At 41.4% G+C, this 25,020-nt stretch overlaps 1 protein-coding gene and 1 pseudogene across 2 annotated transcripts in view; both read left to right on the plus strand.

Annotated features, from left to right (window-relative positions):
- Nucleotides 1-220: 220 nt before the first annotated feature.
- SGPP2 (sphingosine-1-phosphate phosphatase 2) overlaps nt 221-25,020 on the plus strand; it is a 144,521-nt gene continuing 119,721 nt past the window's right edge. For both annotated transcript variants that reach the window (XM_077155259.1, XM_077155260.1), the window contains exon 1: nt 221-506. In XM_077155259.1, coding sequence (XP_077011374.1) covers nt 288-506 — 219 coding nt within the window. In that variant the 5' untranslated portion in view covers nt 221-287. The remainder of the gene's footprint in view (nt 507-25,020) is intronic.
- Nucleotides 22,583-23,350, plus strand: LOC143676583 (signal recognition particle 19 kDa protein pseudogene; annotated as a pseudogene).

Genomic DNA, 25,020 nt, shown 5'->3' on the forward strand with positions numbered 1-25,020 from the left:
ACCGGGCCCGAAGGAAGGAGGGTTGGGTGCCTGGAGCCGCCCGAGCCCATCCGAGCCTGCTGGCAGGAAAGGAGAGGGGAGGTGCGCCTCGCTCAAGGTGGAGGCGGACACCTGGGCAACGCGGCGTGGGCGGGCGCTAGGACCCAAGCGGCGCACCTGTTGGCGGGCGCCCGGGCCCCGCCCGTCCTGCGTCCCGGGTGCCGGGCCGGGCGTGTGCGAGGGCTGCAGGCGCGGCGCGAGCTGAGAGCACCGGCCCGGCGCGGCGGAGCGTGGCCGCGGGCTCAACCATGGCCGAGCTGCTGCGGAGCCTGCAGGATTCCCAGCTCGTCGCTCGCTTCCAGCGCCGCTGCGGGCTCTTCCCGGCGCCGGATGAAGGCCCGCGGGAGAACGGCGCCGGCCCCGCGGAGGGCGCGACAGGCACCCCCGGGGCCGGGAATCTCCCAGCGGTCACCCGCAAGGGCGGCGGGGAACCGGCCAGTGGGCTGCAGAGAGCCGCGGCTCCGCAGGTAACCTGGGGCCTCCTGTTAGCTGGGGTGGGGCGGGGGGGGGGAAGATAGGGGACAACCTGCGCACGTGCGGGTCCAGCCACCCCGCGACGCGGGGGCGGGCGGGCGCCGAGCCAGCCGGGCCGAGAGGGCGCCATCCTCGGCTACTGTGCGGCTCCCGCCGCCGCGGGGGGCCCCGGAGCTCAGGCACCTAGGGTGCCACCCTCTCTAATGCTGCCAGCTAGCAACCAACTCTGTTTATACTTTAAATGCACCCATAGGCTTTAAATGCAATCTAGTAGAGACTTTCTACCTTAATAGTAGTCGAGTAGTTAAATTTATGTTCGTGTGTAGTTCCCCAAATTTGTAAGTTACGTAATGAAGAAGAGGAGAGGGGGTGTCTCTTGGCACCCCCCAGGATTCATGAGTTCCCGTCCCTTCCCCCGCTTTTCCCTGATCCGCACAGATGGGGGTGCCGGGGGGAGAGTGCGGGGTGGGGGCGGGGGGCGGGCTCAGCGTCCTCTCCCCCGCCCTGCATCGCCAGTCGGGTTTAAATATTGCACCTAGAGAGATTTACACACTCCCTGAGCCACCCCCAGTGACGGTGTCCTAACAGCTCCTTCCACTCCCTCTGCCTCGGAGTCTTGGGGTCCCTCCTGTCTGGGTGGCCGTTGATTGTCGGCATCAGTGGCTCTGAACAGGTGCTGTCCGGAGGGATGCTCACCACGCTGCCAACTGCGCGTCCAGGTTGTGGTTACACAACCCACTGCGGCTGCTTTGGGGAAGCCGGCGTGTGCCGTGTCGCAGTGCACAGGAACTCGGGGCGGGGGTGGGGGGTGGGGGTGGAGGCAGAAGGCTGCAGATGCTTACAGCGTGCTGGGGCTGCCAGATATGAGGAAGATGGGGGCGGGGGGGGGGCGGTTTTCTGCTGTCACAAATACCCTGGCGCCTTGCAGAAACTTCCCTTTCCCTGGGAAAGGTAAAAAGTTCCCAAAAACGAGGACAGAAGCAATATATCAACAATCCCAACTCTTTTTTTTTTTTTTAATCAGCTACATTTTGTTCTTCCTGGAGGAACTTGGTGACAGAAAAGTGGCATTTGTTTGTGTATTTGTGTGTGTAGATTTCTACATCTAGGAGCCTTGAAATTTGGAAGAAGCTGACCCCTGTTCGAATGGAATATTGTGGGACTTGAATTATACAGTTTTTGTGGGGGTGAGAAACCCTCCTTTAGAATTTATTATTTTCTTCTTTTATTGTTCCTCCTTTGTTCCATATGACTTTCTAGTAACTTTTAGATAAGCTTGGAGATGTCCATGGCTTTCCTTTTGCCTTGTCTTAAAATGGGGTGCCTGGCAGTGGGGGGAAAGCAGCAGTCATATGTCTGAAATGTGGGGTAACATTTTCTGTGCACGCACAACAGGTGTGCACACACAATATTCTGCTTTCTGCTGCTTCTCTTCAAGCTTCTACCCAGTTTCCCAGATTCAGGAAGCTGAAGAAGCATGACTTATTGCCACGAGTGCTTTTCAATCTGTTTTAAACATTACCTTTCGTCATGTAACTTTAAATTCGGGAGAAGGCTCCTCTTGCCCTGTAAAGGCCAGGTAAGCAGATTACTTGCAGTGAGATGGTTTTTTGTGGCTTGAGGAGCCTGGGCTCTGAGTCGACCAAATTGTGGGGGTTCCAACCTAGGACCTCTCTCACAGTAGATTATGAAAAAGTAAGAGAGAGCTAAAAATTCAGGGTAAGAAGTCACGACATTGGACTATGATGGAAAAAAAAAAGACTTGAGGACATTTGATAAGTGAGAAATTAATGTTTTCAAAGGTGGGTTGGTTAACATTTTTCACATGTTTAGGAAGATTGATGTTTTATAAATACACGTGGAGTTCCCAAAATAAAATGATTGCATACCTGACGTTAGAGGACATTTAGGGGACAGCTGAGAAAACTTCTCTTAATGTTTCTTTTGGGCCTTTGCCAAGGCTGTGTGCCACAGGAAGCTGCCTGACCTCTCTCTCTACACAGCTCCTACTCATACTTCAGCTCTGGATTCAAAGGTCAGTTCCTCAAGAGACACCTTCGCTTACCTCCCTAGCTGCTCTGTCTTTTATAAGCTCTCTTTGCTTCCTGTGTTTCTTCATTACAGCATTTATTAGGTTTTGTAAATACACTTTTGGGTCGATTTCTGATTATTGCCAGTCTCCTCTGGTAGACAGTAAGCTGCCCTTTGAACAATAAAAGAGAAGTTGTTTACTACATTTGAGTGCCTTTATATCTCAATTAATCTAATTTTTCTCACTGCTCACATTTTGTATATTCATTGTAATCCTTAAAATGGGACAAGTACAGAAATGATTTAGAAAAGGCTTCCTCTGCAGATTCTCAGAATACCACACGTTGCTAGCTTAAAAGTTAACTGTCTTCTTTTTTTAACGTTGGCAGACACCGGGAATTGGGAATCAAACCTGGGTCTGTGGCATGGCAGGCGAGAATTCTGCCACTGAGCCACTGTCACACCACTATGCGACACTAAAAGACACCAACTATGTCTTTTACAAACCAGGGCTGGGCTTGGTTTGCACGAGCTGTATTGAGTAAATACAGCTTGGACTTCGCCTTAGAAATTAACTGGTAGTTAGGAATTTCACAGACAGAAGGTCTGATTCCCAAAAGGGTTAAATAATTTGCTCAGACTTTCAGCATGTAGTCGGGGAAACCAGATCTTTTGACACCCATGTCTAAATTTCCTTCTGCTGTGCAACTTCCAGGTAAGATTCCAAGGTCCCACTTTATTTGGCTCCTTGAGAAAGTGTGAGGGATTGGGACTTGGTTGAGGTGCAAGGTAGAGATTGGGTAGAAAGAGGAGATAGTGCTTTTGCTTTGCCTGGGTAACCCTAGGAGGGCATTCTTGGCAGTCACCTTGGGAGTTATTGCCCTGAGTGGAAGGCTGGGGTCTGGGACTGGGCTAGGGCAAAGGCACAGACTGGGATTGTATTTGTTTGTACTAGGATAAGGCCAGCCTAGGATACAATGGTATTTTGATTTCTCTGGTTTTAAGTTCAACTTGGCAGTACCTTTCCTTATGGCTCTGTTATAGTGAAGTCAATCTTTCCAAGTTGCACTGTGCTCCATAAAAACCTTTTGATTACTGTTTGCTTAGACCTATTTCTAAAGTTGGGTTGGTGAGGGATTCAATGATAGGGCATTTTTAGAAATCTTTGTACTCCTAGTTTCTCTCTTGAGACATTTGTGCTGTCCAAGCCTGTTAATCTTAAATCCCGTCCTTGATTTTATTGGTTTGATGAAGTACAAAGAGCGCATCCTGGATATCAGGAGACCTAGATCCAGTGCTGGCTCTGCCTTGTTGTCATGTTGGACTTTGTGCGCCTTAATTTTCCCATCTGTAAAATGTGCAGATTGGAGAGAACCATTATTTTCAATCATGTCTGCCCAGTCATCTAAAGGAGCCTTAAAAATAAGAAAAACAATATCCAAGATCCACGCCTGAACGGGGCCCAGAGAAGCAGGCAAATGGACATGGAGAGCTCTAAATTCTCTTCCCCTGCAATCTACCACCCATTAGTGTATTCAGTATTAGGTGGGGTGATGGTTGGAGGTGGTGGTAATGCCAGCTCTGATTAATGTTTTGGCCTGATTACAACTAAACTGGCCAACAAGTCAAACTTCAGTTTTGATCATCTTTAGATGGATGTTCAAGTCTGAAATGGCAAAATGAGTCAGAGGTACATTTGGTCATTAAATTGTCCATTATACCACTGCCCAAAGATTATCACCCTGTAAATGTCCAGCCTGATTTTTAATGATGGTTTGATACTTTATAGTATAAATATACTGTAATTTTCTTGGTTTGTTGCTGGGGCTTTAGGTTATTTCCAGTTTTTGCATTAAAAACAATAGCTTTGTACAAGTAGCTTTCCACATATCTTTGTTTACTTTCTTTATTTGAATTTCCCAAGTTACTTAATGGGTGTAGGGTTTCTGCTTGGGGTGATGAAAAAGTTTCTGTAATGAATGGTGGTGATGGCAGCACAATATTGGGAATATAATTAATGCCACTGAATTCTACATGTGAAGGTGGTTAAAATGGGAAATTTTGAGTTGTATGTATGCCATCACAATAAAAAATTAGTAAAACATTTCTAAACTTAGATTGCTGGGTGAAAGATGTGCATATATTATGGTTTTTACTATGCATTACCAAGTTGCACCACAGAAAGGGTGTGCTAGGATAAGCAACTAGCAGTGCAGGTTCTCCCACATCATTACCCATACTAGGTATTAACAGTCTCTTTAATCTTTGGAGAACATAGGCCACTTCTGCTTCCATCTTTCTTTCCTTCCATCATTTTCATCCAACATTTATTTGTCAGCAACTTTGTTTCTGGGGCAATCCTCTGCCTTAGAGATACAAAGATAAATAAGATTTAGTTTGCCCTGAAAAAGCTACAAATAAAATGGTGCAATGCAAAACAAAACAACTAGAATGGAAAGATGAACACGTTGCTGATGAAGCAATAGTAGGAGCAGGAAGTCTTGAGTTGGGTATTAAAGCATCCAGTTAACAAGAATGGGAGAAGTTCTTAATTCCTTTACCAGGAGTTCTCATGCTAAAATAGAAAACCGCATGCCATTTTTAGTGAATGACACAAGTTTAGCTTGCGTATCAGCCAGAGTCCCAGGAGGAATAAATGGCCTACTCAAAAAGGATAATTGAAGGAAGTTTTTAAAAGATGGCGCCATTTGAAAAGGTCTAGTGAGAAATAAATGCATGAGAGTATTTGGGGAAATAACCTGGGCATCGAAAAGAAAGGGTAGGGAATAGGATTCTTATAGCCCAGAACCTAACGAGAACAAAGTCATCAGACAGGGGGTCCTTAACAGGACCTGTGTCCTTTGGTTAGAGAAACATGGCCATAGCCAGGCAGGAGGCAGTGAAGGAAATATATTTTACACTTATGCTCTATATGCCTTCTTATATCCTGTGGGAGCCTCTGTTTTGGCTGAACTGTGTCCCCCGCCCCCTCCCAAATGTATTGAAGTTCTAAGCCCCAATACTTGAGAGTGTGATTTCATTTGGAAATAGGAGCATTGCAGATGGTCAGGATGAGCTTGTGCTAGAGTAGGGTGAGCCCTTAATCCAATATGACTTGTGTCTTTATAAGAAGTGGAGAGGAGACCAGATACATGAGGGGAAAGGGGTCATGTGACAACTGAAGAAGAAGAGGAACCATGTACCTACCTAGTCAAGGACTGCCAAGGATAGCTGGCGAACACCAGAATCTAAAAGAGGCAAGGAAGGTGTCTACAGGATTCGGAAATAGCCTAGCTTTGCCAGCACCTTCATTTTGGATGTCTATCCTCCAGAACTGTGAGACAACAAATTTCTGTTGTTTTAAGTCACCTACTTTGGTAGTTATGGCAGCCCTAGGAAACTTAAAACAGCCTCCCTTTAGCCAATTCAGTCAGAAGCCAGAGAGCTTGGGAGTTTGCAGTCTGTAGAGGTCAGCCTCCATGGAGAAAGGTGGAGAATGAAATGAACCTTCATTGAAGGACAAATGGAGAATATCCAGCACAGCTTGCATAAAGAAATTCGCGAGATAATACTGGCTGGGGTTTTGGGCTGGAGCCAGAGTTTTAGGCTGAAGCTTTAATGTGACTTACTACAGAATCTGGACTTCACTGTGTATATGGGGGTGGGCAGCGAAGGGTGGGGGCAACTCAGTATCATCCTGCATGCCAAACTGCGATTGGCGACTTGAAGCATCTCAGTTGTCTCTGCATTGTGTGGGAAAGAGTGTGGGATTGATTGACAGTGCTTGGGTGGAGTATTGAGGGAGCCTGTTGCTGAAGGATTTAAGGAAATGGTGATGTCATGTTCAAACAGCAACAAATAGGACTAATAATACAAAAGCAAACGTTAAAGTTTGTTTCAGATTCTTCCATTTTACAGGGCAGATCATGACATTTTGAGTGTCTTCCTCATCCGTGGCTCCCTTTGGGGAAAGAGACCACAGATGGTTTCTTAACACATGGCATGGATTGCCGTGCCATGTATCATGGGACCCCGTAACTTTGGTTACAGCTCATTGGATCAGGAATCAGCAGCTGAGTCAAGGGCAGCTCAGCATCTGGTAAGTGGCCTGCTTGGAGAACTTTGCTCAGTTGCATCTTGGAAAGTGACTAACAGAGTCAATTAGATTGTTCCCTTCGGTATTAGGTTAGCTATTACCCAATATTACCTAATATTGTTAGGTAATATCTAACATTACCTAATACCTTTTATATTAGATATTAATATATACCCTTCAGGAGCCTGACCTCAAGACCTAGAAGCAGGGATTAAATGGTGGAGTAATGATGAGCTTAAGAGAGAAAGAAGAGCTTGTAAACCGAAGCCTCGAGAGAAAGAAAGCAATGAGGAAGCAGAAGTCTGAGGTGGAGAGGAGCCGAGTCCATAGCAAATGGTAAAAGCAAAAGGAAAAATTCTCAGTGGAGAAAGAAGCTGAATCTTCATATGCTAGGCTCCACTTCTGAGGGAGAGCCACGTGGGGCGGGGGTAGTGGCTGTATTCTTTGGGGTTAGAATGGCTCAGGGGAAGCATTTCCCTTTCTTGAGTACTAGCTGCAAAGCTTACAGTGTTGCTTCTTTCCTTCTGGAATAATCAAAGAGCAAACCCCACATACTGAAGGGAAGCTGAGTGGGTCTCCCCTGGCAGTTAGAATGTGCTAGTCCTACTGCATCGAAGAACTTGCTCAAAATTGTAGTGAGATAATTATCTCTATCGTTTTTTTGTTTAGTTGAAAATGGGGATTGGGAAGATAATAAGAAGCGGGGGCCAAAACTCTCACTCTGCTGTGTATCCCTGTGTGCCTGGAGCGTGGCAAGTACTTAGAACTTCTTGTTGGATGAAGCATGAAGTGTGTGCTAAAGGCTTTTTCCCTGCTGGGCGGAGGGGAAATGTAGAACTGCTTGTCAACTCTTATAGCTAGGGTGATTTTATTCTCAAAGACTTTACCTGGCTCTATCTTCATTTAGCTTGATGGGTTTTTTTTTCTTTTTTTTTTTCGGTGTTGGCTCCTCCCTTTTTATCCAGGAAACTGTTGAATGGCTTTGATTAATGAATAACTTTTTTTATTGATTTGCATTCTTTTGTTGGAAACCGTGAAGAGAATCTGGGTATTGCTAAGAAGTTGGTGAATGTGAAGCATCTGTCAACTGAAAAAGTGTGATTAAGTTATTAGGTTTTAAGAATGCTGTTGACGGCAAGCCTTGTCACATTTTACTGTTCTCCTGTTTAAGATGTCAAGACTTCTAAATAGTTAAAAAAAAAAAAAAAGCATTTTTACTTCTGTCGTTACAGTTTTTGTTAATGGTTTAAGTCTCTGTTGTCCTTGAGCCTAGTCATGCTTACATTTTATCTAGCATAGTATTTCCTTGGAAGAAAATATCTCCATAGTTTCCAGGCAACAAGTTTAGAGTGCTCCTTTCTCTCTTAGGAATCTATGAAAATGCTAAAATTTGGGACATCCCCTGGCTTTTATTATCCTATTGGCCTGGTGAGATAACTGTCCACATATTAAGAAGATGAGATGCTTAAAAACTCCAGTCCAGATTGTCAGGCGCATTTTTCTCCTTTCGCTCTTGCTTCAAACACAGTATGGATTAATTAGCAAAGTGTTTCAGAAACAAAGAAAAAATCCTTAGGCTTGGGCCAAAGCAGGGGGTGGGGGTGGGGAAAGTGCAGAGGTTAACCAGCTGGGATTGTGAGGGTGAGGCTTGGGAATTTTAGGAAAGGGAGTGTTTGGTTTCCTTGAATTATTTTGAATATTACCCAGAGAAAACAGCTCACTGGCGGTTTTATAGCTCTTTGTTTGATTAAAAAGAAAGAAACACCAGATCTCTGTTGCTGTTTATTTGGTAGCTAAGCCTGGCCATCGGGCAGAAATGCAGTGTTGAAGAAAATGGGTTTTCTCTGTCCCTTCTCTGTAATCTCCAGGCATGTTTTGATTTCTTCAAGTGGCAGAAACTTCGTTTCTGTACGTTTTGTGGGAGACAGCCCATCAAAGCAGGAATTCTGTGGTAGGAGGAAAAGGGAATGACAGTGAATAAGAAGTCCCCTGGGGAAAAAATATTGGGCCGTTAGGTCTTAATTGGTGCAGAAAGAGCTTTGATGAACAATTTTTTTGCCATTAAAAAAAAAATCATCCCTTCTGGAAAGGGGACTTTAAAGGTAGCTGTGAGTAGAACATCAAGATTTTGTAAAAAAAAACAAAAACCTGACAAATGAAAGAAGGCTTTGGTAGAAATTGGTTGTTTTTCTTTCCCTTTCTGAGTTTTCGATCTTTTGATGATTTTTAGCTAGAAAGATGTCAATTGTTTTGAAATTAATTTTTGTAATTACCGGTTTTTGAAAGTAACGCGTGCTTATGTCAGAAACAGTGGAGACACCAAAAAGTATAAAATAGAAAAAAAAGATGTCATAATTTTGCAATCCAGATATCAGTATGAACATTTTAGAGTATTGCTTTCCTTTTTTTTCTTAATGCACATATAGAATATTTAAGTTTTGAACATGATATACACATACAGTATTGGATTTTGCTTTTTTTTTACTTGTCATGTGCATTTTCCCACGTCAGTGAATACTCTTTAATTATGCGGTTTTAGTAGTTGCATGATAATTTATCAAATGGTTATCACTTAAATTTTTAACCATTTCCTAGTGTATTTAGATTGTTTCCATGTTTTTCGTTATACCTCGACGAGTCCAGTATTGAATTATTTTCTGAGAACTGTAAGACTAGCTTATTTCAGGCTCTTCACACTTACTGACAAGTTGCCTTTTGAAAGAATGTTCTCCAGTTGTTGGAAATTGGACTCCCCAGAGCAGTCCTAGACTATAGCCCTTTTGTCAGCCTTAAGTATTACTTTCTTCTGTTCATTTTATTTGGATTTTGTTATTATGGTATAATTTTCATATAGTAAATACATAGGTCTAAAATGCATGACTCGATGAATTTGAGTGTGTGTCTCCATCCCTATAACCACCATCCAGACACAGAACAATTCCAGAGCCACAGAAAGCTCTCGCAGGACGGTCCTGGTCAGTGTCGCGCTCTTCCCCAGGTAACCACTTTTTCTACCTCTGTGACCATAGCTTACTTTTGTCTCTTCTTGAACTTCACACAAGTGGAATCACAGAGGATGTATTCTTTTGTGGTTGACTTTTTCCCCAAGGGCATGTCTGTGATCTTTATCCAATTGCATAGCTGTAGAGTTTTCTTTTCTTTTCTTTTGTTAATGCCATGTTGTATCCAAATGCATGAATATATGACAATTTATCCATTCCGCTGTTTATGGACATTGGGTTATTTTGAATTAAGGACAATGTGGTAGTTATGTTCAGGTGTCATCTTGGCCAGGTGATGCTGTCCCATTGTTCTGCTTCTGTGGATTTAAGTCATCAGTATGTGAATTTATCAATGGCCAATTGCATTTAAGGTTAGCTGGGGGGAGTGCCTTCCACGGCTGGCGAGTGAGGTTTAATTTAGTTAGCTGGAGGCTTAAAAGAGGGAGGTCAGGAGGGAGCTCGGCACAGCACAAGCCAAGCAGCTCAGCATACCTCATCTCAGCACTCCCAGCTCAGCCCAGACATTTGGAGATACAGAAAGGAATCACCCCGGGGAAAGCTGTTGGAACCCAAAAGCCAGGAGAGAAGGCCAAGAGACATCACCATGTACCTTCTCATATAACAGAGAACCTCAGATGAAAGCTAGCTGCCTTTCCTCTGAAGAAGTATACTTTTTTAACTAAATAAATCCCAGTATTAAAAACTGATCCATCTCTAGTGGTGTTGCATTCTGGCAGTTTTGGCGAACTAGAACAGATGGCATCAAGTACGATCTTAAAAACTTATTTCTGTTTTTTAAAACTTTCATTTTGAAATAATTTCAGACTTAAAAAATTTGCAAAAACAGTACAAAGACTTCCTATATACTCTTTTCTTTTTTTCCATTTAAATATAATGAGATTTATTACAGGAATTGGCTCATGCCTCTGTGGGGATTAGCAAGTCTGAATTCCATAGGGCAGGCTTCAAGTTGGAAACTCCACTGAAAGTTTCCATGAATTCCCCAGGAGTGGGTGACTGGCTGAAGTAGAGATAGGAATTATTCTTTCTGACTGCTGAAATCATCAGTTTTCCTTTTAAGACATTCAGCTGATTGGTTGAGACTTCTCTCTTTGCTGAAAACAATCTTGTTTGTTGACTGTAGGTGTAATTAGCCACTGATGCAATCAAATGCCTAATGATTTAAATCCAGGAAATTCCCTTACAGTAACCATCAGGCTAGTGCTTCCTTGACCAAACCACGGGACACTATACCCTAACCAAGTTGACACGTAAACTTAGCCATCACACCTACCCCTTCTGAGCCAGTTTCCTGTCCCTTATTTGGGACTAGGCTATCCCTTATTTTGTATTTTAAATCCTAGATACTCTTGAGCCAGATTCTCCTAATATTAGCATCATATATAGCCATGGTATCAAAATCAGTAAATATTATGTAATATTATGCAGTATTATGTAATCTGTGGACATATCAACCTTTACCAATTGCCCCACCAATGTCCTTTTACTATTCTAGGATCTGATGCAGAATCACACATTGTTTTCGGTTGTCTCTTTCCTTCAGTCTGGAACTTTTCCTTATTCTTTCTTTGTCTTTCCTAACCTTGACGCTTGAAGAATCTGGGCCAGTTAATCCAGGTCCATTGGGATTTGTTTGATGTTTCCCCATGATTAGACTCAGGTTCTGCATTTTTGGTAGCAGTGCTACAGACATGATATGCTAAGAGACTTAGTGCTTCCACTCAGCAGGCACCTGATGTTGATTGATTCCAGTGCTGTTGATTTTAACTTCAAACACCTTAAAGTGGTATTAGTGTTTTTTTCTTTGTAATTAAGTATCTTGTGGGCAGATGCTCTGAGACCATGTTTCTGTGATTATTTTCACCCATGAATGTTAGCACGCATCCATCAGCAGAGTGCTAGGTTTTAAAAAGTAATCTTTTCCAATTTGATAGGAAAAAAAACCCACATTAATTCGTATTTAAAAAAGAAATCTCCTGCCATGCTGGAGACCCGGGTACGAGTCCTGGTGCCTGCCCATGTGGGAAAAAAAAATCACTAATGAAGTTGAAATGAAAAAGAATGTTTAGTAGATAATTATCCTTTTTGTGACTGGTCTGATCATGTACTTCACCCACTTTTTCCACTGTGATTTTAGTGTAGGGTTTTCTTTATTTTAGTGTTCCTACTGAGAAATGTCCATATATGTATTATACAATCAGTGGCTCACAATATCATCACATAGTTGTGTATTCTTCATCATGATGATTTTTAGAACATTTGCATTAATCCAGAAAAAAATAAAAAGAAAAAAAAGACTCCTACATCCCATACCCCTTATCCCTCCCTCTCATTAATCCACAGTATTTCAATCTACCCGTTTTACCTGTTATCTCCCCCCTATTATTTATTTATTTGTATATCATTTCCCCCCTCATCTGTCCATACTCTGGTTAAAAGGTACCTCAGACACAAGATTTTCACAATTGCACAGTCACATTATGAATACTGTAAAGTTATACAGTCTTCTTCAAGAATCAAGGCCCCTCTGCCCTCCCCATCTCCACATGGGACATGACTCCCAGGGGTGTGGACCTCCCTGGCGATGTGGGACAAAAATCCTAGAGTAAGCTGGAACTCAGCATCATAGGATTGAGAAAATCTTCTCGACGGAGAGGGGGAAGAGAGAAATGAGATAAAGTGTCAGTGGCTGAGAGATTTCAAACAGAGTCAAGAGGCTATCCTTATGCATTATATAGATATCCCTTTTTTTAGTTTAAGGTGTATTAGAGAGGGTAGAAGGAAGTGCCTGAAACTGTAGAGCTGTGTTCCAGTAGCCATGTTTCTTGAAGACGAATGCATAATGAAATAGCTTTTGCAGTGTGACTGTGATTGTGAAAACCTTGTGTCTGACGCTCCTTTTATCTATTGTATGGACAAATGAGTAAAAAATATGGGTTAAAAATAAATAATAGGGGGAACAAATGTTAAAGTAAATTGAGTAGTTTGAAATACTAGTGACCAATGAAAGGGAGTGGTAAGGGGTATAAAAATAATCGGGTGAATGAAAGTTAAAATATATTGGGTAGATGGAAATGCTAGTGGCCATAAGAGGGAGGGGTAAGAGGTATGGTATGTATGAGTTCTTTCTTTTTATTTCTTTTTCTGGAGTGATGCACGTATTCTAAAATATGATCATGGTGATGAATATACTACTGTGTGATGATGTTGTGAACCATTGATTGTACACCGTGTATGGAATGTTTGTGTGTTAAGAATGTTCATGTTTGTATGTTGTTTTGGTTTGTCAATTAAAAAAAAAGAGAATCAAGGTCATTGAACACAGCTCAACAGTTTCAGGTACTTTCCTCTAGCCACTCCAATATACCATAAACCAAAAAAGGATAGCCATATAATGCATAAGAATAACCTCCAAGATAACCTCTTGACTGTTTGAAATCTCTTAGCCACCGAGACTTTATTTTGTGTCATTTCTCTCTCCCCCCTTTGGGTCAAGAAGGCTTTCTCGTTCTGATGATGCCAGGTTCCGGCTCATCCCAGGAGTTGGTCCCACGTTGCCAGGGAGAGTTATACCCCTAAGAGTCGTGTCCTGTATAGGGGAGAGGGCAGTTAGTTTACCTGCCAAGTTGGTTAGAGAGAGAGGCCACAACTGAGCAATGAAAGAGGTTCTCTGGGGGTGACTTTTGTGCAAAATTATTAGTAGGCTTAGCTTCTCCTTTTCAGGAATAAGCTTCATAGGGGCGAGCTCCAAGATTGAGGGCTCAGCCTTTTGAATTGGTTGTCTTCACTACTTGTAAGAATATTGAGAATTCCCCAAATGGGAAAGTTGAATATTTCCTCTTTTCTCCCTAGTCCTCCAATACTTTTTTATTCTCTGCCAAAATTTCTCTGGGATGTATCGCCATCACACTAGCCTGTACAGACCAACAAGATGGCATGCCCTATTCAAGATTCCCTGTAATTATAGTATTTAAGTAGACTGACCGTGTGATTTAGATTAGATAACGTGCTTCCCAAAATATAAATTTGCACCAAATAAACATCTCTCCCTTTGGTCTCGCACAGAGGTTGAAGTTTGAAAATATGGTCCATATCATCCTTTACCCAGTGTTGTGATTAACCTTAGTCCTACCCAGATCAGCTTCATTCATATCTCTGAAAGAAGCCTGATCACTTTTTTAAAAAACACTTTTATTGTGAAATATAACATATATGCAAAATAGTGTAAATTTCAAAGTATATTTTAACTTTACTAAGTATAAGTAGTTATAGAAAAAAATTCAAAGTATGGTATGGGTTACAGTTCCACCATTTCAGGTGTTTCTTTCTAGCTGCTCTAAGACACTAGAGATGAAAAAGAAATACCAATCTGATGATTTAATACTTATACTCATTTGTTAAATCCCATATCCTCTGATACAACTCCTTCTTCTCCTTTGAGCCTTCTCTGACTCTTTAGGGGTATTTGGGGAATGGCCACTCTGTTTCACAAAGGGTGTTGACATTATGAGGTAGGGGGCGTTGACATGATGGGCTAGAGAGATGCAACTGTTGATGCTCTCGGAGAGACGGGTGACTCTGGGTTTCAGGGCTTATCTGGCCTAGGGATCATCTGGAGGTTTTAGGTTTCTGAGAAATAAACTTAGTGAGTGAAATTTTAATAGGATATCAGATAGAGCCCTGCATATTCTTTAGGTTTTACAAGAATACGGTAACTTGGGGGTTGGCAAACCATGGCAACTTGCAAGATCTAGCTGAAGCTTGTATAAAAGTAGCCTCCAAAACAGCCTCTTGACACCGTTTGAGCTCTCTTAGCCACTTATACCTTATTTTTTACGTTTCCTTCCCACATGTGGGTCATGTCCCACATGGTGGGGAGGGTGGTGATTTTACTTGCAGAGTTGGACTTACAGAGAGAAAGGCTACATTGATCAAGTTTTTTTAAAAAATAGTTTTATTGAGAAATATCCATGCACATACAGTCCAAACATATTCTACAATGTGTATACATATTATACAGTGGCTCACAGTATCATCACATAGTTGTGTATTTTTCACCATGATGATTTTTAGAACATTTGCATCACTTCAGAAAAAGAAATAAGAAGAAGAAGAAGAAAAAACTCACATATCCCATATCCCTTGCCCCTCCCTCTCATTAACCCACAGTATTTCCATCTACCCAATTTTTACCCTTTATCTCCCCTAGTATTTATTTATTTTTATCCTTATTATTATTATATATTTTCCCTCATCTGTCCATACCCTGGTTAAAAGGAGCATCAGACACAAGGTTTTTCACAGTCACATGGCCACATTGTAAAAGTTACAGAGTTTTACAGTCTAATTCAAGAGTCAGGGCCGCTGAGCACAGCTCAACGGTTTCGGGTACTTCCCTCCAGTCACTTCAATACACCATAAACCAAAAAGGAGTATCTGTATAATGCGTAAGAATAACCTCCAGGATAACCTCTTGACTCTGTTTGAGATTATTTTGTCTTATTTTTCTCTTCCCCCTTTTGGTCAAGAAGGCTTTCTCACTCCCATGATGTCAGGTCCCAGCTCATCCTGGGAATCAGGTCAGTGTGGGGTTTTCTTGCTGTGGTTTTTGTGGATTTTTAATGGTCTTTTTATTTCTCCATTGTGCATTGGAACCTTCCACTGTACAGTAGTGAGCATGTGTTCACGTTTCTGATCTTTCCTTTAAGAGAGAAAATATTTGCACTCTGAGGTAGAGAAATCAGTTGAAGGGGGAGTAGCAGCTCCCTCCGCATTGTCTCTGAGATTAGCTAAATCACTCCTGGTCCCATTACTTGCCCTCCTCCTCCAGGTATGGCACCTGTCTTGTGAAAAGTTAATATTTCTGTTGCCTTGGGCAGGGGTTGGGCATTCTGAAAGGGCTAGGGAAAGCATAACTCGATAACTCTGAACCTGGAAGGCCAATTTCATGCTTAGAGAGTGCTATACACATATTATGATACCAAAACAGGAGGATGAACTGATTCTGATGTGCATTGTGGAGTGTGGTAGACAACTCTGGAGACCCCATCTGGGTCTTCCTGGCCTTGAGTCACCCCACTGCCGGATGGCTCCTGGGCTGGATTCAGAACTGCCTTCCAGCCATGTTTTCATGTCCTCAGGTAGCCAGAATGGAAAGACTGTCTTCAATATCTGCGCAATAGTATGTTTCTGAATAACTTCTGCTTTGGAAGAGAAGGGAGTCACAGCCACTCATTACTTAATTTTGCCTCCATCTAAGCCCACCTCATGCCACCTGTCATATTTTATTGTCCAAAAATTTTGACTCTGAAGGAATTGTCTGAATTTTTCTGCCGTTTTGGATTATAAATGGTCTAGTCCTGATTTCTTCCAGCTTATCATCCCAGTATCATTTCAGGGATAGAAATGGGATTTTTCCCACTTGTCCTGAGTACTTCCTGCTGCAGACTGGTCTGCTTGCATAGGTCACAGTATTATTATATTATAAAGAAATTATTATATTAAAGCCCAGGAACAAAAATAACCTCTCATAGATTTAGAACGATTTATATTGTAACCAGTCTTTCCCTTACCTGTCTTGCCCCCAGTCCAGTTGACTCACCCAATAAATAATGTTTCATGAGAAAATATTAATTTTAAAAAGAGAAAATTATTTAATATTTGAAAGTTAATACTAAACATACACTTATCATACAACTCAGGAAGCACTCCTGTGCATTTATTCCAGAAACATGAAAACTTACATCCACACAAAGCCTGTACGTGATTTTTCATAGCAGTTTATTTGAAATAGCCAATAACCAGAAATAACTAAAATGTCCCTCCCTAGATGAATAGATGAATGGTTAAATAAAGTGTGATATATTCATAATGTAGAATACTACGCAGCAATAAAAAGGAATGCCCTGGTGATACTATGTGTAGTGAATGGATCTCAAGGCCATTAGGCCAGTCTCAAAAAGCATTTTTTCCCCTTTTTCTCAAAAGAAGAAAGCCAGTCTCCAAAGATCATGTACCATATGATTTCTGTTTTAGTTTCCCAACTGCTAAAACAAATACCGTACAATGGGATGGCTTAACAACAGGAATTTATTGGCTCATGGTTTCAGAGGCTAGCAAGCTTGCTTCCTCCTGGGGTTGCTATATTCTGACTGGCCAGCAATTTGGGGGAGTTCCTTGGCTTTTCTGTCACATGGAAATGCACATGGGGCATCGTCTTTGTCTTCTGGGTTCCATGACTTCAGCTCCTGGCTGCTCCTGTGGCTTCTCCTTCTGGGCCCACTTCCGCCGTTCTGGAGCAAGGCAACCCTTATTTATTTGGGGCCCACCTTAGCTAATAACCCCTACAAAGGTCCTATCTGCAAATGGGTTCACACCCACAGGACCAGGGATTGAGACCTGAAAATGCCTTTTGTTTTGTGGGGGATATGATTCAGTAGCCAACAATTCCATACGTAACATTCTTGAAATGGCACAATTATAGAAATGGAAAACAGATCAGTGGTTGCCCCCTGGCCAAGAGGGGGCGGGGGAGGGTAACCATAAAGGAGCAGTTCGGGGGAGGTGCTCTGTGGTGCTTTGTGGTGGCGGATAGCTTGGTATCTTGGTTGTGGTGGTAGTTATAGGAATCTACGCTTGTGATAACACAGCATGGAACTATACCCACACATTGTGGCAGTGTTAAATTCCTGGTTTTATATTGTACTATCATTTTGTAAGAAGTAGTAGTGCTCTCTTTGCTACTTGTGAATCTGTAATTTCCAAAGAAAATGTTAAAAAAAAATTAATACTGCCTTGTAAAAGCTGGTCCTGGAAGCGTTCTCACAATTTTGACCGTTCTCAACTCTTTGCATGGTCTGGAGGAAACGCAGTCAAGAACAACATCTGGGAGGTTTTCCCACATGAGCAGCCAGTCAAGCTGCTGTTTCTATTCAGAGCCTCAAGGGTTGGTTGTAAACGGCCCCTTCACTGGCCTCTGCTTCATGTCCAAATAATACACAGAGAAATGTGCAAGTGCCAGAAGAACACTCATTCCTGCTTAACTCTTTTTTTCTTTTCCTAAATATTCAGTAGCCTATTATTGCATCATCTGAACATCCAACACAAAGCAACACTTGTACCTGGATTCTTAAGTGAGCAAACTAAAGGAGTGTAGGATTTAGTGGAGAAGCAGAATAGATGTGATGAAAGCAGAAAGTCACTGGATCTTGTTTTTTATTTTTTAATTAAAAAAAATTTTTTAATTGTGAAATATAGCATATATACAAAAACAGCAATAAATTTCAAAGTATATTGTAACAGGCAGTTACAGAACAGATTTCAGAGTTTGGTATGGGTTTCAATTCCACAATTCAGTTTTTCCTTCTAGCTGCTATAAGACGCTGGAGACTAAAAGAAATATCAGTATAATGATTCAGCAGTCATACGCATACGTTAACTCCTATCTTGTCTGTTATAACTCCTCTTTTTCCCTTGATCTTTCTCCCAGTCTTTAGGGGTGTTTGGGCTATGCCCGTTCTAACTTTTTCACGTTGGAAGGAGCTGTCGATAATATGGGATAGGGGACCGAACTAGCTGATGTTCTGGAGAAGCTGGCCCCTCTGGGTTTCGGGACTTACCTGGTCTGAGAACCCACTTGGAGGTTGTACGTTTCTGGGAAGTAATAATAGTGTGTGGAACCTTTGTAGAATCTCAGATAGAGCCCTCGGTGTCCTTTAGGGTTGGCAAGGACGGTTTTGGCAAACCAGGGTAAATAGCAATATCTAGCTGAAGCTTGTGTAAGAAGAGCCTCTAGAATAGCCTCTCAACTCTATTGAACTTTCTCAGCCACTGACACCTTATTTTGTTACAACCAGGCAGGCATTGTCGATTCCCATGGTGCCAGGGCCAGGCTCATCCCTGGAATTCATGTCCCAAGTTGCCAGGGAGACTTTCACCCCTGGATATCATGTCCCACTTAGAGGGTATAAACTTTCTTTTCACTGAATTGCTTTATAGCGGTGGACTTTTTGCTGTGCCTTTTAATTTTGTTGAGTTTTGTTTGTCTTATTTTAACCCACTTCAAATTAGTGTTGGAAATAGGTCAGATTCACACGTCCTGTCTTGAGTCTCTTCCCCAGTTGTGTTTTTTCTCTCGGTTTGCAAACAGCTCTGTTTGGATGCTCTACCTTTAGACCTAGCATCCTGGAACCTGGTGCTCTCTTGCCTTTCTTTAGCCAAGAAGCATCTTAAAAAAATCATCTGCAATTTACATTCCATTTCTTCTTTTTCACTCATATCATTTCCTGATGCATACATTTTGCTGGTATAGCAGAAACTCAAATGAAATAAACCAGGAGAGCGTATTCAACATATGAGGTTTACTTTGTTCATGTGTAATTGCATTGAGAATAGCTGATTAATTTTAAATAAAAAATTATAAAGGACTTTTCTTCTGACATACAGAAGAAAATAAGAAATAAAGTAGATTACTACTTGCTTAAGTGGTACTCCAAATGAAGCTAAGGCAGGGGGACAAATAGACGGTCACATACTCATACTTTGATGGCTGCTTGTCTTTTCCTGGTCTCAAGATCAACAAAGTCCATTCCCGAGTGGTATGTAGCCCCATATACCTGCTTATATAATTGTTGGATTTATGTTCTTTTCCCACAGGTAATTTTTGTTACCAGGAAGCGCTTATCAAATATTTGTTTGTAAATATTTATTCATCTATGTTCTACAAATGAGACAATTATAATATTCAAAGGATATCATGAAATTGATTAAAATCCCATGTATTTCTAGACAAAGAAAGATATCCATGATAGAGTGTTGAACCAAAAAAAAAAAGGTTGAAAACCAGAATTTATAATACGACCCAAATTTTAAAACTGTATAAGCATATGTTTGAATATTTTTTTGAAAAAAGGATCTGGAATAATGAACATGAAAATGTTACCAGTGGTTTTCTCTGATCAGTGGGATTACAGTAGTTCTTATTTTCTTACTCACACTTTTCTGCATTTTTTAAAATTTTATTTTATTTTTTTTTAACAGTAAGCAGGTACTTTTATGTTTGGGAAGGGGAAATTTTCATTTTAGAAAATGAATTTCTCCTATGAGGATATTTTATATGAACATTGTTCCATGTTAAATGAAAAATATATATATATATTATTATATATATAGAGAGAGAGAGAGATAGATATATCATTGACATCTTTGTAATGGTTCCAAATATGCACTGTCTTGGTTGTGACCCTTACCTTTAGGAATGTGTTAAACCATTTGAGGCCCTCCAGTAGCCTAACAAAATGGTGCCCTCTATCCCCTGCATGACAATTCCATGGAAATTACAGCGTACCTTTTCTTAATCTATCAAAAAAAAAACATATGAACTGCCAAGAGTTTATAATACATAGTGTTCTCCTGCACTAATGGGAGTTTCTTGGTGCATTGAAAGATTGTGGCTTTGAAAGACATTTCCTTTGCCCAAAACTGTGCTATTAAGAGCTCAGGAAAGTCTTAGGAAATGCACATGCTGGTTATTACCCCCCCACCCTCACCCCTCAATAAAGTCTTGGCAAGTGTTTTTGTTTGTCCTTCAGAAGATCTCATTTTACTGTTGTAGGTCCACACAATTTTAAGTGGCTTTAGCTCTTTGTTTACCTGCTGGTAAGGTCTTGGCCAGGTTTTTTTGTTAGAGCTTGGTTGCTTCAATCTGGTGATAGTATTTGAAGTTACAGGATCTTAAAATAGAATTGAGTTGAGGGGCATCACAACACAGCTACCATTGCCAAATGTTTGATCTGGTTCTTAATATTTAGATGGGAATTAATAAACTTTTGTTTAAAAATAAAACAGCTACTAAATTCATGTATTAGAATGAATGGTTATTTTCTTTTTTGCATGTTTACTAAGTTCATAAATTAGAATGAATAGATATTTACTTTTTTCGCTTTCCTAAAGAAATGTAAAATAATTTATAGATAATATTCATTTGTTATTTTAAATGAAACTCTATTAAATCTATAAGTTAATTTGGGGAGAAGTGACATCTTTAGTCTTTTTATCTTTGAACATGTTCTGTCTTTCCAGTTACTTGACTTTTAAATATTGTTCAGTAGAGTTTTATAATTGTCTCCATAAAATCTCGCACCTCTTTTCCCTAGATTCATTCTTAGATACCATATATTCTTTTTTACTAATAGAAGAGTATTTGCATTTCTTGTTTTCTACAAGTATGTTGGAATGCAGTTGACTTTTCTGTATTGATTTGGCAACCTTGCTAAACTTATATTAGTTCTAACAACTTGTCTCTGGTTCCTTTGGGTTTACCATAAAGGCAATCAAGTAACAAATTTTGTTTTTATCTTTCTGAATCCTGTTTAATTTTTTTTTAACTTACTGCACAGGCAAGGACCAACATTTTACAATGTTGAGTAAAAGTGGGAATAGCAAGCATTCTTGTCTTGTTTTTTATTTTAAGGAGATACTTAACATTTCACTATAAAGCATGATATTTGATGATGTAGTTTTGTCTTGTTTTTGCTGCAGAGCTTGTTTGCTGAGAGTTTTTTTATCATGAATTAAAGTTACTTTTTTTTTTTTTGAGCAGGCGCCAGGAACCGAACCCTGTAATTACATTTTATGGAATTATTTTTCTATATGTAATGAGAGGATCATATGCTTTTTTCTCCTTTGATTTAGCAAAAGGATTTAACAACCCAAGGGTCAAAAGTCCTTCCCTTGGGCAGGCCACGGTGGCTCAGCAGGCAAGGATGCTTGCCTGCCATGCCAGAGGACCCGGGTTCGATTCCCGGTGCCTGCCCATGTAAAAAAAAAAAAAAGAAAAAGAAAAAAAGTCCTTCCCTTAAGAGAGGAATTAGGCGCTGAGCACATAGCAGCCTGCATGACCAGAGCACCAGCCAAAGGGAAAGCAGCCTCCCTTGAAGGGAAAAGAGTTGTCAAACCATTTATCTAGTTATACATTAAGCAGACCTTCTAAAACTTCTTGGATGATTATCTGCCCATTTTCTGGTGATACTGTCATGATCACTGTTATCTTAGAATTGTACTCTAAAACCCTTCCAGGCATATGTATAATTGTAGCCCCGGATCCCCCTTGAATCATATTATGAGACCTTGCTGTACCCATGTTCTCATACTCAATGGACTGTCTTTGTTTGGGGCCCTTATAACTGGCCCTGGTGATTCCTGCTTGATTGCAGAATGCCATTCCTTCTTTCTGTACTGCCACCGCTGGAGACCCTCTCCTGTTTGTAAGTCCTGAATAAACTCCTGTCTGACTCCATGCCTAGTATGTTCTTTGGTCTTGGGTCTGGACCATGATATTTGGTGAGCCAAGCAGGCGACCAAAAGCCACTGGCTGAAGTAAGCCCGAGTCCTGAGGAAGGAGAATCAGCAGGAGAAATCCTGGGTTGTCCTGCAATGTGCATGTGGGGAAGAGTCGCTACTCTCCTAAACAAATGGGGATCTCTGCGAAAGTATGGGGATGCCCAAAACACTCCATTAGGGCTGTTGACAATTTTACAGCAGATAGCAGGGCAATTAAATTTGAGGAAAAAAAAAAAAAAAGGAGAATGCTAGGCTGCAGTGGCAGTAGCCTGGCTGTTGCTGGGAGCTTTGTGCACTGCTGCTGAAGCAGAGTTCTTGGCAAAAGCTACTATACTGTGCTTAGAAGTAGTATTAAAACTAGAAAGGTATATGCTCTTGGCATAAGCAGAGATGAAAGATACTTTAACAAATCATTTGTGCTGAGCAGATGAACAATTGGAGACTCTTGCTTGTAGACGTACTAAAGTATGAGACCATAAACTGCCTTAGGTTTATGGAGAATAGGATCCCAGAGTAGCTTCTCATCTGGAGGGAGGAGGGAGGGAAAAAATGGGAAATAGAAAGTGATGCACCAAGTGCCGACTTCGCTTATTACCTGTGGTGCCGGGTTCGGCTCTGTGCGGGCTCGGGTGGAGATGGCTTGCGCTGCTGCGCAATCCCCTGCCAACCAGGACAGGTTCATTTGTATCTATCCTGCTTATTTAAATAACAAGAAGACCATCGCAGAGGGGAGGCGGCTCCCCATAGAAAAGGCTGTGGAAAATCGTACAGCTACAGAAATTCAAGATGTATGTTTGGCAGTTGGACTTAATGCGTTTCTTGAGAAAAATAAAATGTATTCTAGAGAATGGAATCGGGATGTTCAGTACAGGGGCAGAGTCCGGGTCCAGCTCAAACAGGAAGACGGCAGCCTCTGCCTCATACAGTTCCCATCACGTAAGTCAGTAATGTTGTATGCAGCAGAAATGATACCTAAACTAAAAACAAGGACACAAAAAACAGGAGGTGGTGACCAAAGTCTTCAGCAAGGTGGGGGAAGTAAAAAAGGGAGAGGGAAGAAGAAGGAATGACTTGGTATGAGAAGCAAGTATGTGAACCTCCTATAGGAGATATGAACGGAGGCTTCCAGTTTGTATCTGAGGAGACAGAAGAAACTTTTTGGATGCACCATTTAACTGAACTGTGAACATTTGTGCCTCCCAGCTTCAGCACCAGAGTTGACAATGAAATAAAAAAATTTACATCAGAAGTCTGCATCTAGCTTTTATGCAATATAAAAGTTTTTTTGCTTCCGGTGCAGAATTTTTATGAAAGAAAGAAGCCTATTTAAAAAAACAAGTAAACAGTAGACTGTACCATAAGTCACTTGAAACCCTGTATCTGTTTATCCTCTATGTAAAACTACATATCAGATAAAATAAGTTTAATAAGATTTGAACTACATATTTTGTTCACCTTCTAAGTTAATGAAATAAAATTTGAAACTGAAAAAAAAAAAAGATGCACCTTTTATGCAGATATGTCCTCTCATGCAACAAAAAATAAAAACAGAACAGCTCCATTCCATGGAAGGCAGGGATGTCCCACCTGCAGACCAGAAAATACATGTCACCATAAGGGACTATATTGCCGTGGAGTTAGGCGACCTAGGGCACTGCTACAGGCAGCGATCTAAAGAAGCCCTACCAAAAGCTGTTAAGGCTTTTGGATACTGGAGCAGAGGGAGTATGGTTAACAGGGCTGGAAATGAGCATACTGGCTTCCCTAACCACCCACCCCTCTTTGTGCCAGCACCTGCGTGCTATTTCACCCCAAACAGATAGCGCATCCCTGTTAGACTGGTTGATAGTACAAGGCAAAAAGGCATGACCAAATGAACATGATATTCCCATAGCACCCCGCACTGGCGGACTATGGATGATTTACAAAATGTCCTAAAGGGACTTGGTATGAAATATGCTATCTTTTCTGGTAACTTTGTGGGTCCTGATAAGGAAACATTTATGGCCACAATGAAAGATACCATCTTACTCCTGGCCCCGAACTATTGGTACGGATCTTTAGTTTCAATTTTGAATCCACTGGAGGGACAGCCATTTCATGGACTGCACAGACCATCACAGATCTGGGAATATCTGAGCAGCTGCATGGAGAAAGGGCAGGAGTAACAGCAGTGGGGAAAATCCCCAGGAGACGTGATGGGCCAAAATGTGTTTTGTGGAAGCAAATATGGGTACACTTAACTGCCGTGAGAACAGAGTTAAGAGCCATCGATAGCCTAATGTAGTCTTAGTGAAACACTGGAGAAAATTGCCTAAAGTTATGCGGTTCACCTGGTTCACTAAAATAGAGCCTCGTACCTCTAAAGGAGAAAAGAAACAACAGGTAAGCAAACATCCATTCAAGGCCTGAGAGCCTTCTGTCCTCCCTGAAGAGGCTGGTTAAACCTGTTTCCCCCTGCCATAGGGAAAAGGTTGAAATCCATGACTAAGAGCAATAGTTGGGGACTTTGGGGATGGGAGACTGCGTATAAAATAAACTATTTATTGGTCCCCCAACAATCAACAAAGAGTGTTCACTTTAGTGGATACAGGAGCTGAATGCACATTGATTTATGAAAATATTGCCCAATTCTGCAGTTTGACTTTGGTCATAAAAGGCTATGGGAGAAAAACGTTCAATATAAATTGCTCATGCAAATTGGGAGACTACTATCCCACATTTATATAGTCTGTATCTTCCCTATACTGGAATATATTCTAGGAGCTGATCTTCAACATGCCACATTACAAACAACCATTGAGGAATTTCGTTTCCAATGCAAAGTGGTTAAAAGCAGTGTTAGCGGGGGAAGCAAAATGTTCTCCTGTAAAGGTGCTGCTGACCTGGAAAATTGTGGCATACAAACTTCCAGGAGGACACCAGGGAATTTTGGCCACAAAGAAGTGGAGAATGTGGGGATCATAAGTGCTACTCATAGCCCCTTTAAGAGCCAGGTATGGCCAGTGCAGAAGGCTG

The sequence above is a fragment of the Tamandua tetradactyla genome, chromosome 3, assembly GCF_023851605.1.
Source record: "Tamandua tetradactyla isolate mTamTet1 chromosome 3, mTamTet1.pri, whole genome shotgun sequence".
NCBI classification, from domain to species: domain Eukaryota; kingdom Metazoa; phylum Chordata; class Mammalia; order Pilosa; family Myrmecophagidae; genus Tamandua; species Tamandua tetradactyla.